Source organism: Meriones unguiculatus, chromosome 4, assembly GCF_030254825.1.
Source record: "Meriones unguiculatus strain TT.TT164.6M chromosome 4, Bangor_MerUng_6.1, whole genome shotgun sequence".
NCBI classification, from domain to species: domain Eukaryota; kingdom Metazoa; phylum Chordata; class Mammalia; order Rodentia; family Muridae; genus Meriones; species Meriones unguiculatus.
Genome location: NC_083352.1, coordinates 73150977 through 73163465, shown reverse-complemented (window position 1 = coordinate 73163465; position 12489 = coordinate 73150977). Strand labels below are relative to the sequence as shown.

Below are 12489 nucleotides of genomic sequence, written 5' to 3'. Positions count from 1 at the left end.
TCTCGAAAAACAAAAAACTATATATGTATGTATACATATATAAACGTGTATATATACATATGTACACATATACATGTACAAACAAACTATATATACACATATTCACATATATACATATACATACATACATATGTATGTATGTATATATACGTATATATGGAGCTGAAGACATAGCTCAGCAATTAAGAACACTTGCTCTTCTTGCTGTTCCAAGCACCCACATCAGACAGTTTACAAGTTTATAAGTCTGGTGCCATGGATCCTACTCCCACTTATGGCCACCCATACTCACATGGATGACATATGTATACTCAGGCATACACACATAACATATATACTTAAAATAAAATTAATCTTGAAGGAAGAAAAAAGCAAACAGATCATTTGTGTGTGGCAGCATTCACCTTTACTCCCATTACCCTGGAAAAGTAATTCTATAGAATTTACCTTCAGAATTGTATTCAGAATTATAAAGAATATACATATGGTTTCAACTGTACCGAAGGATAAACATAGATTATGTGTAATACCTTGACATTTTATCTGGGGGTCTTCCCCTCTCTGGTGTCATGCTGAGGACCTAAGCTGAGGCCTTCCCTCTGCCAGGCAAGTGCTTGGTACCTTCTTCCTCATCTCTGGATTTGGAATTTGGAGGGTTTCCTCCCCATTCCTCCTCCCCCTTAAAAAAGTGAGAAAGGACTCCTGAAGATGAGCAACCCAATTTAAAGATTTTGGGGAAGACCTGAAGGTCTGCCTTAGCCCAGAGTGCAAACAGATGGTGACTGTTGGAATGGTAAGCATCTGAAATGATGCTCAGCATCATATGTCACCAGGCAATTAGCAATTAAAGCAATAGAGTGACAGCCAACCAGACACCTGTTAGCATGGCAGAAGTGCAAAACTGACAGTGAGCACTGGTGAGCGAGCAGCACGCGGGAACAACAATGCCAATGGGAGGCCCAGGCTAGAGGACAGTTTGGTGGCTGTCTGCAAAGCTAAACATACTCTGAATGTCGGGAAACACTCAGATGGTGACTTTGGGACCACACAGCATGTGTTCATGTATGATTTGTGTGCAGTGCTGAGAACAACATGATTAGTATTTGCTGTAAAAACAAGATAACCCCAGCATTTGGAAGGTGGAGCAGGAGGATTGGGAGTTCAAGTATGTTCTTGGACTATATAGCAAGTTGTGGGTCATCATGGGTTGACGTGAGACTCTGTTGTGTGCTCTCTCTTGCTTGCTTGCTTGCTCTTGCTTGCTCTCTCATCACCCAACTGCACATATACCCCCACACACAGGATTTTAAATTTAATAACTATCCATGACTTTGGGTTGTCATTTTCCGTTCATTTAACATAATCATTTTAAAGTCACAAAGTAGCAATTTTAACATAGCATTAATTGTATGAACTTGGGCTTTTATTAACAGGTAGATGATGTAAATCAGAAATTCAACAACTTGATCAAACTTGAGGAATCTGGATGGAAAGATGACAATCCAAGTAAAAAAGTTCTCCGGGTAGGTTTGTGCATTTTCTACTCAGATTTCTAGCATGGAGTCTTCTCTGGTTTTTGCTTTCAAAAATATATTTATCTGTGTGGGTAGTTGGGTGGGGTAGTCTGTTTGTGCCATGGATTACATGTGGGGTGCAGAGGACAACTTGGAGGTGTTGGTTCTTTACCATGTAAACTTTGAAAATATTTTGCTCTGGGTTTCTTGTTTCACAAGCTAAATTTAATATATTGCTTTATTACATTTTGATTGCCTTTGGGCGGAAAAGTAAGGATATCATCAACATGAAATATAAGATGTTTATTTCTACAGAGAAGAAAATAAGAGATGTGTGATGGAATTGAGGTGCCTAGGTCACTTTTATGTTCCTAAACAGTAGGTAGATGGCAGGTGGTGTTTTAGTCTGAGACCTGCACCTTTGCCGACACTTGGTGTATGGCGTACTTGCAATACCAGCTCTTGAGGCTGGGACAGAATGATTACCATGTATTCAAGGGCAGCCTGGGCCATGTAGCAAGCGTCCTATGTAGCAAGGATGGCTAGGGCTACACAGCACTGTCTTAGAAAAACAGAACAAACATCCTATATTTATGTATTTGTTTGTAATTGCAATAGTATTAGATAATTCGTGCTTTGTTTATGCTAAATTCCAAATTTACACTTTAAAGCAGTCCATTTAGAGGGGTGCTATGTCCACAATTTATGGCTGAAAAAAAAATCCAATATTACAAAAGATGTAATCATTTGCCCAAGGATTTCATTCTAGGCTTTCTTACCGCAGAATCCATGCTCTTATGGGGTGGATACACCTCCTCGCTGTTTACATGCTTCTATGGAACAGACTGCAGGATGATAGTTTCTGTGTTCCGTCACTATGCTGATAAGGTTTTCTATTTTCTATAAAGCATGCTTTGCTAAGAGTCCGCTTTGGGGTTAAAAGCACTGTTGTGCACACGCACAGGCTTGCTCACTGTGGCCTGTCACTCCAGCTCTAGCTTTTGATACTCTCCTGGACTCTGGGGCACCTGTGTTCCTGCAAATTCTCACACTTAAACTCACATATGTATGTGAATTTAAGACCTTGTTTTAAAGTCCATCTTACTCTTGAGGTTTGTGAGATTGCCAGTTTTCTTCTGATTTCCGAAGTACACGTAATTTATAAACTCAGGTTTATAGTATGTAAAGTGTTAGGCAAACAGAACTGTTCTGAATTTTGTGTTAGGAGTGTGAAATGTTAAAGTATTAAAAGAAACTTCATTGTTTCATCCCAAAGAAATGTCACTGCAAGGATCTGAAAGAAAAGATTAGATGGTTGAATAAATATCAAATATTCTATAATAGTTAAGGATGTTATTTCTAAAAGGGGCTAGTACCGTGATATTTGTTTTTTTTGAGATGGGTCTCAGTAGGTATTGTTGGTGTACTTTAAAAAAAAAAAAAAAAAAAAAAACCTCTTGTATACATTTCTTATATCTTTCTTTCTACTCTACCCCAATCCATTCCAACATCCGAATACCAGGTAGGAGAGAGAAACGGTTAGTGGGGGAGGGGGTGCAGTTCTCTTAGCTGCTTCCTGCTGGTTAGGGTAGTAGGGTTCCTTGGAGCCAGTCCAATCCTCCTTTCAGGAGATCTCCAACTTCTGTCTCACTGCATCAACAGCAACAGGAGCCGCAGGGAGCAAGCAGCAACAGCCTTGTTCTTTCTTGGAGTTACTCCACACCCTCTGGGCCCTGGCATTTATTCTCTCTCCAGAGTTCTCAGATTTAAACTGTCTGCAGCTGGCAAAGAGCTTCTTTCAGAGACTGCACGAGACAAATAGTTTGCTGCTGTGGACCATCTGAATCAGTCCCACATCCCACACCTGGGATTAAAATAAAACTACGTTTATATCCACAACAAGATGTCCCAGCCTGAACTCAAACATGGAATCCTCCTGCCTCAGCTTCCAGGATACTGGGATTACAGGCTTATACCACTGCTCCTGACACCCTGGGAGTATTTATTTGAGAGTTTAGCTCTCAAAATAATAATGTACTGGAGGCTCTGTCCTGTAAGAGCTGCCATTCTGCCTGTGCTCTCCAGATGTCTCTCTGCTGCTTTGTGTCAGTCTACTAGTTGGGAGAACTTTCTGTTCTGGGATCACCCAGGGCAGTATGTACCCTGGGCCAGTGCTTTATGTCTGAGCTGTACACCAGGCCCTTAAGGCTGCTGTTAATGGAATAACACTAACCTTTTACCTCTACTTTACTGACACAGCCTGTAACTCACGCCGCGCTCTCTCAGTTTGTCATGCCGCTTTATTTTCTGTTACTCCCTGGTTAAAAGTGTTCAGGATCTAACCCTGATCACACTGAAGCAGCCAACTTGCCTGCTCACTTGTCTGATTGCGCCCCCCCATTCTCAGCTCCGCCTCAGCCGCAGGTCCCTGAAAAGCATGCACGTCTCTACTGTGTGTCCCTCACCGGTCTCGTCACTCTTTGCCCAATTAGTTACTGAAGTTATTAGAGATGTGACGTGTGCACTTTAATCTTGTTGTTGCCCTCTCTCTTGACATGGTTAGTGCACTTACCACAGTCCAGGCTGCATGTTTGCAAGTTTGTTTTGCATTATCCCTTAAATATTTAATATTCGGAGTTCCCTTCAACTCTCTTTTCTCTGTTCACACATATTTTTCATGGGTTTTATTTATTTATTTAGTTTTTTGTCTTTGGCATAGGAGAGTATTGAACTGGGGACCTAATGTATGCTAGGCAAATGCCTTACCACTAATGGCTAACCCAGCCTAGCCATTCCTGTGCAGTCTTCCCCTCCCCCTCCATCCCAGATGTGTTTATGTGTGTGGGTTTTCAGGCCAGAAGAGGGTGTTGGATGCCCTGGAGCTGGAGTTATAGGCTGCTAGTAGCAGCCCAGTGTTGGTGCTGGGCCCCAGACTCAGTCCTCTGAAAGAGCAGTAAGCTCTCTTAAAAGCTGTCCAGTCCCCCTAGTCCCTGCTCCTGTGCATCTTAACCTACCTCTTGGTTGTATTATGTACAACACTTACAGCTCCGGCTCAAGTTCTGCTCATCATTGTCTGAGAGTACCTTCAGTAAACCCTTTCCCTGAACTGGTTCCTGTCTCAGAAGAATGCCGTTGCCATGCCATTGGGTGTTTTTAAGACGTGTTGAGTCCAGCTCTCATCCAAGTCCACAATAGCAGTCTTCCTCTGGCCTCCTAAGTGCTCAGGGTACAGATCCCAGACACTACCTCTCTCTTATGAATGTTTTCCCTGCATGTATGTGTATGAACCACATGCATGCCTGTTGGGTCCCTTGGAACTCAGGTCATGGATGATTTTGAGCCCCCCACCCCCAGTGACATACCTCCTCCAGCAAGATCACCCCTCCTTCAGCAGGGCCACATCCAGTTCTGCCCAAACAGTTCTCCTAACTGAGGATCAACCACCATACAAGATGATACCCTGTTGGGATGATGCTGCCTTTAATTTCATCTGGTCCTGAGGATAGAATGGGTGCACATTTAGAACCAGCTGGGACAGCTTAGTGAGACCCTGTCTCAAAATAACAAGTCAAAAGTGCTTGCAGCTCACTTTAGTGGTAGAAAGATTTCCTGCTATGTAGGTTCAATCTTCAGTACCAAAGGAACAGGAAAAGGATGGTAATGAACACACCTTAATTACCACTGTTTCTCTTTGCAGAAAAAAACTGTGCCTGGTAGAACAACGAAAGCAAAACAGGATGATGATGGACGAATAGCAGCTAGAAACCGTCTGGCTGCCATAAAAAATGCAATGAAAGAGAGACTAAGGCAGGAAGAGCATACCCAAGGGGCAACTGTGAAAACACCAAAGGAAGTTGACAAAATAGTGTTTGATGCTGGATTTTTCAGAATTGAGAGTCCTGTTAAATCATTTTCAGGTTTGTGTTTGCTAAGATGTAAGAGAAAATATTTGGGCCAAATGAGGGCTTGAGTAAAAGGTGAAAAATAATTTTCATATGAAAAGATTTAAGTGCACTGATTTCTAGCAAGTAGACTCTGTGCTAGCAAACCAATATGCAAATCTCTCTCTCTTTTTGTTTGTTTTTTGAAACAGGGTTTCTTTGTGTGTAATTTTGGCTGTCCTGGAACTCACTATGTAGACCAGTCTGGTCTCAAACTCACAGAGATTTGCCTGCCTCTGCCTTCTGAGTGCTGGAATCAAAGTTATGCGCCACCACTGCCCAGCAAAAGTTCTCTTTTCTTTCTTTCTTTCTTTCTTTCTTTCTTTCTTTCTTTCTTTCTTTCTTTCTTTCTTTCTTTTTATTTTTTTATACATTATTCTACCTACGTGTATTCCTAACACCAGAAGAGGGCACCAGATCTCATTATATATGGTTATGAGCCACCATGTGGTTGCTGGGAATTGAACTAGGGCCATTTGGAAGACCAGCTAGTGCTCTTAGTGCTCTTAATCTCTGAGCCATCTCTCCAGCTCTGCAAATCTCATTTTGAGAGGTGTGGTCATATTGGTTTGTGCATGATTTATCTTTTAAGATCATGTTTGTTTTTTCCAAGTGATATCATAGTGTCTATAGCCATGTAGTCACACTGTCTGTAAGATTCCATGACAAGTTAGGTTAGAATGAAGATGCAGAAGGAATTGGAGCTGTCATACTTCCCTCAGCTGTGCAGCTGACTGCAGCCCCTCTGCATAGCAGAGGTGAGGAGGCAACTGAGCTATTTTGTGGAAACTTGTACCTCACTGCATTTGAGATCCTTGGGATCAAACTCAGCTTTACATATGCTAGGCAAGCACTTGTCCTTAGAACTGTAACCACCCTTTTTGAAATTCCCTTTTGAGACAAGGCCTGGCTAAGTTTCCCAGGCTGTCCTTGAACTCATCAGGCCTGGAACTTGCTGTAGTCCTGTTGGCCTGGCCTCTGAAGAGGTGGTGGCGTCAGGCTTGTGCCACCAGTCCCCACTTCACATCGCTGTACAGATGTTCTGTATGCTGCTCATTCTCAGTGAGATCATTCTCTAACTTCCTGCCAGGACTGTGATTCTGGTACCAGACATTCCAGTGCCATGTGAGGGGAAGCCGGTAGCTCAAGAATGTATTTATAAATATTCACTTGTTCCCTTATTTCCATGTACTAACTCATGTTCAGCTGTATCTGATAACCTCTACAGCAGGATACAGCCCATGTCTCAGCTGTCCCAGGAAATACTGTAAGACTCGTGGGAGTCGTACGTTACCAGGAAAGGCATGGAGACCAGATGCAAACAGCAAGATGTTTATTGAAACCAACATGTTGGGGTCTCCCGTACCATAAGGAGAGGTGACCTCAAGGAACAAAAGCTTAGGGTTTTTATAGGCACTTTGGAAATAGCAACAGGGCAATTTTTCAGTGGATAGCCTGGGTCTAGCTATGTGCATGGGCCAGCCTGCTCAGGGTTAAGCTGCCTGCTTTGCAGTTTCTCCAAGGATTGCTTGCCCTGACCTGTGTCCTTGGGGGCTTTTCCAGCAACCATCTGTGTGAATGTGCCAAGGACTGCCTATGTCTATATCCTTGGGTTTTTTTCAGCAACTGTCTGACTGTCTGTGAGGTTTGAGTCCTGGGGCGGGGGAGGTGGGGCAGAGGGAAGAGGGTGTACTCTGCACTTAGCAGTTAGGGGAAAGTTCCCAGCTTTTCCAGTTTTTTTGTTTGTTTGTTTGTTTTTGTTTGTTTGTTTTGTTTTTTGGTTATTCTCAAGCTAGATCTCATCAATACTATTCTGGATTAAATGATCAAAGGAACTTCTTATTCAAACTGGGTTTGGTTTTTTGCTTTGGGGGGGGATTTTATTTGTTTGGTTTTGTCTTGTTTTGTTTTTGAGACAGGGTTTTTCTATGTAGCCCTTGCTGTCCTAGAACTTGATATGTAGACCAGGCTGGCTTCGACCTCAGAGAGATCCTCCTACCTTTTCCTTCCCAGTGCTGGGATTAAAGACATGTGTCACCTTGCCGCTGTGTTTTCGCTCTCGTCCCAAACATTTATTTCTGGGTATCTAAGGAATAGCTCACTTGCTAATTTACATTGTATCTTCTAAAATATTCTTACTATTGTCTTTTATTGTCATAGTTGCACCTCTTTTTATGTTGTTTTTAAGTTTTAATGTTTTATTTTATGTAGATGGATGCTTTACCTGCATGTTTATCTGTACAATGTGTGTCTGGCTCTGGAAGCCAGAAAAGGGCGTCATATCCCTAGGACCTGGAGTAACAGCTGTTGTGCAACACCATGAGGCCCTGGGAACCAAACCTGGTTCCTTTAGAAGAGCAGCTAGTGCTCTTAACTGCCGAACCATCTTCAGCCCCAAAGTACTGCCTGCATAGTCCAACGTGTTAATTCTCTTATACAAAATGTCCTTGACACTTGACTTTAACAAATGTTGATGAGAGAAGTCCTAATTAGTAGGATTTGCACTGCCTTTCTGAATAAAAAGTGAACAAAAGGACTTTTGCTATGGAGGTTATTTTTTCTTTTTCTAGTACTTTCTTCTGAGCGTCGTTCTCAAAGATTTGGAACACTTAATTCTGCCAACAGAGTTGTGCCTGAGAGCAGGGCTGCAGGGGACCTTCTAAGACAAAGGATGTCACTGGAGAAGCCTGATCAGAGCAGCGAAAGTGAACATGTTGATAAGACGTTGTTTTCAGATACTCTTGAAAGCAGGTATTTCTCTAATGTGCATTATGAGTTTAATCGTGTTGATATGAACTATCATTTCATATGCCTTAGGTGGTAAAATGTGACAGCCATATGTTTCTAATTAAATTTCACATATGATTCCATAGCATGTAGGCAAGACTTGCTCTTTCCTAAGTGAGGAAACAGATTTAAGATTTCAGGTTGGGGGGTTGGAGAGATAGCTCAGTGGTTAAGAGCACAGGCTGTTCTTCCAGAGGAGCTGGGTTCAATTCCCAGTCATCCGCATGGTCATCTGTAACTCCTACTCTAGGGATCTTACGCCCGTACATAGACATACATGGAGGCAAAACACCAATGCATTAAAAATAAATAAATCTAAAAAAAAAAGATTTTAGGTTGGAACCAAGTATGGTGGTTGTAGTCATAGCCTTTTAGGAGACTGAGGTGGAAGGATTATCTAATCAGGAGTTTGAGACCAGCCTTAGCCACATAGCCTCTCTTAAAACAAAAGAAAATAGAAAGGTTGAAGTTGGTCAGTTTTAGATTGGCAAAAGTGCATTGTGCAATACACGGGAGAAAAAGAACAGTATGGTGTCCTCTGGTGCTTAGCAAACCTGAGCTCAAAACCAACCACATGACTTACCAGCTGGGAAAATTTGGGGCAGATTAATTTGCTCAGCTTCACTTTCCTCCGCTCCAGAAGTGGAGCGCTCTGCTGCTTTTGGGTGGTTAAGAGGCACATACTTCTGTGCTCGTCTTTATAGAAAGTAGCCAGTGAGTGCAGACAACCTAGACATCGTTTCAGGTTATTGACTAGTAGCATCCCTTACAACAGCCACGTCAGGTCCTGCGTGAGAAAAGTGAAGTGGTGTCTTAATGAAATTCATCTTAGAATTGCTCAGTTGATCAATTCTTCATACAATGCATCAAAATAACCCAAGCTGTCCTTATAAGTGGTTTATAAATAAATATGCAGCGCATATGATAGGGGAAAAGAACTTGAAACAAGTAGGAAATAAAATTGTATCTGATGTCTAAATAAGATGTTGGGCTTTTTACTAATCTGAAGTTTGGAAAGTGTTGAGCGCTCCTCACTGGAAAAAACAACAACAAACAGTAAATACATAAGGCTGTGGGAGGGAATGGGGTTGGGGGTGGAGAGGCAGGCTCCATGAAGCACATGAAAGTTTTTAACTATTTTGAATGTCTTTCTCTCCCCCCCCCCCCCCCCCCCCGTGAAGCCCTGGTTTCCTGGACTTACTTTGTAGACCAGACTGTCCTTGAACTCACAGAGATCCACCTGGGCATTTTTATCCTTCAGGGCTACAAAAATACTTTTCGTATTATAAAAATCTGTGTTTTGTAATATACCAATTTATTATCATGCTACTTTCTATAGTTTATAATTTATTATCTATATTAGGAAGATCTGTAATAGTGTTTGAGTCATATTATAAGTACTTGTTCCCCAAAATGATAATTTGGAGCTAGCAAGATAGCTCAGTGGGTAAAGGCACTTGTTCTGCAAGCCTGGTTCAGTCCCTAGAAACAACATAAAAGTGGAGAAGAGAGCAATATCTATATATTGCATATTACATATATATATAAAATGTATGTATATATGTATGTATATATATAATGTATGTATATATGTATGTGTATATATATATATAATGTTTGTGAGTACCTGTAGGGGCTGTGTAATTTTGTGTGCTACATGTGTGGGTACCCGCAGGGACCAGAGGAGGACTTCAGATTTCCTGGAGCCTGAGTTATAGGCAATTGTAAGCTGAGTAGCAGGGGAACAAAACTCTCTTCCTCTGTAAGAACAGCAGACTCCATCTCTTCTCTGGAAGAGCATATTTTAACACAGACTTTGAAGAGATTGAAATTAGCGTTCAGTTTATTCAGTTTATTTGCTTTGAAAGTGTAGATTCACGCATGCATTCCCTGGCATGTGTGGGCACCAGAGGACAGCTTTCATGTGAGTTCCAGGGGTTGAACTCAGGTCATCAGGCTTGTTGGCAGGCTCCTTTACCTAGGAACCATCTTGTGGATCCCTGAAGAGATTATGAAAGATAAATTTTCTTAATTTGTCTTTTATTAACATACAAAAGAATGAGTTTGGCTGTGGCATTCTCTTGGATTTGGTGTTTTGGTAGTCCTAAAACTGGACACAGAGCCTCATACATGCTAGGCAAGTACTCTGTCAGCCCTGTACTTTGTTGTTCAATTACATTTTTATTTATGTCTATTGTGTCTGTATGTGTGTGGGTACATACATGTCCAGATCTGGTCTCTCCGTAATTTATGATTAAAATATTGAATTATACTATCAGGTAAACATAGCCAACTTGGAGGCATGGTGGCACAGCTGTAGTCCCAGCACTTGGGAAGCTGAAGCAGGAACACTGACAAACCAGCGTGGGTTACATAGCAAGACTGTTACACAAAAAACCAAACTTGGTGCACAAATAGAGGTGTTCTGCTTCAGAAGCAGCCTCCTCTCCACCTTTTCCTAGCTATGCGGCTCTGGCTAAGGCTCATGTTGCAGGTGGAGCCATATTAGCTTGAGTGATCGGCATGGAAAGGGTCCTGGGAACTTCCATGGAAAGAGTACACCGTCAGCATGGCCATCATACAATACCTGTCCAGTCTGTACAGATCAGACAGGCTCCTGGGCCAGGCTCTGTGTCTGACCCCATTATGCAAACTAGCAGACTCCGTGAAGGATGGGCTCAGAGCAAAAGTCAGTGGCTGTGATGTGTTTATTTGTGTATAATGCCACTGTTTGTTTCAGGTGCAGTCGTGTAGAAGACACTCCATGTCCTAGAGAACAAGATCCAAGTGACATAGACCGTGTAAGTCCAAGGTGTTGGTAGGTAGCCAAGGGTGTCATCTGCCTTTGCCAGACATTTAATGGAGACACTCAGAAAAAATAACAATTTCTGTTGGAAGTCTAAGTCTAAGTGAGTCATGCAGTCATCATTCTCATTTGAATGGCCCTTGGGTTGTTTGAAACCATACCCTCTTTGGATTCTTCAAGCCACATCAAGATGAATACAGAAGTAGTGAACAAGAGGAAGAATCAGTGATCTTTGGCCTCTTTTGAAAATTTTTTTTAGAATTATTTTATGTATATGAACATTTTGCCTGCATGTGTATCAATCACCATGTGCATGTAGTACCTGTTGGAGCCAGAAATGGGTGTCAAGTCTCCTGGACCTGGAGTTACCGAAGGTTGTGGCTCCTGGGAATCAAACTTGGGTTCTCTGGAGGAGCAGCCAGTGCTCTTAACCTTCTCTTGCCCTGGCCTCTATTTTTTTTTTTTTTTAACCAAACTTGATATCATAGCTATACGGCGTATTATATCTTCCTTCTATGACTGTATAGACCTGGCAAATCTTGAACTGCAACCTTCTTTCCCCAGCATCCTTGGAAGCTACCAGGTCCAGTTTGCTCTTAGAATTTATTTTCTCTTCACAAAAAATTTGCCAGGCTTTGAGCTGAGTGTGGATGCTTGCTGAGGAGCTTGTCTCCATTCCTGTGCTCTCTATGGTCTGTGCAGGTGCTGTGAAGCAAGCTGGTGGGGCTCAGGGTGTTCTTTAGATTTTCTGTTGTTGCTGTTTGTTTTTTCGAGACCGGATTTCTCTGTAGCCCTGACAGTTCTGGAACTCAATCTGAATCTGTAGACCAGGATGGCCTCCACCTCACAGAGATCCCCCTGCTTAAAGGCATGTACCACCACCATCAGGCTTTTGCTATTTTATTTTTAAGCTCCCCAGACTTTACTTTTAGTAATGTCTTCCTTGAAAATTTAGTTTAAACATTAGTTAGCACTTCTGACGTCTTCTTGTAAAAGTTCCCTCCCATATTAGTTTAATGCAGACATGGGTATATAGGCATAACACACACACACACACACACACACACACACATACTTAATCTCTTACTAAGAGTACAGTGTGAAATTATTATATTTGCAAAATATACCATCATTTCAGAAATCTGTTTTCCTATTGGGTTGATAGTTGCGGCTTTATCCAATCTCTAGATAGTCTCATTTCAATGATCTGGAACAGGACCTTGTCACCTGGTTTTTCCGGTGAGTCTCACGCAGCTTACTGACTTGTCATGAAAGACTGCAGGACCAGCTGCTGCAGTGAATCAGGAAATGACTTTCGTTTGCTAGTCCTGAATACTGGAATATAAGACATTCACAGGGCTGGCAAGATGACTTAGTAGGTAGAGGCACTTGAGCAAGCCTGACTACCTAACTTCACTCCTCAGAATCAGAGTGTAGAAGG

The 12489-nt window shown here is 42.0% G+C and overlaps 1 protein-coding gene across 2 annotated transcripts in view; it reads left to right on the top strand.

The window, feature by feature from the left end:
- Positions 1-12489, top strand: part of Dlgap5 (DLG associated protein 5) — a 38988-nt gene that overhangs the window by 23093 nt on the left and 3406 nt on the right. For both annotated transcript variants that reach the window (XM_021650850.2, XM_021650849.2), the window contains exons 13-16: positions 1434-1523; positions 5212-5431; positions 8026-8206; positions 10983-11043. In XM_021650850.2, the coding sequence (XP_021506525.1) occupies positions 1434-1523; positions 5212-5431; positions 8026-8206; positions 10983-11043 (552 nt within the window). The remainder of the gene's footprint in view (positions 1-1433; positions 1524-5211; positions 5432-8025; positions 8207-10982; positions 11044-12489) is intronic.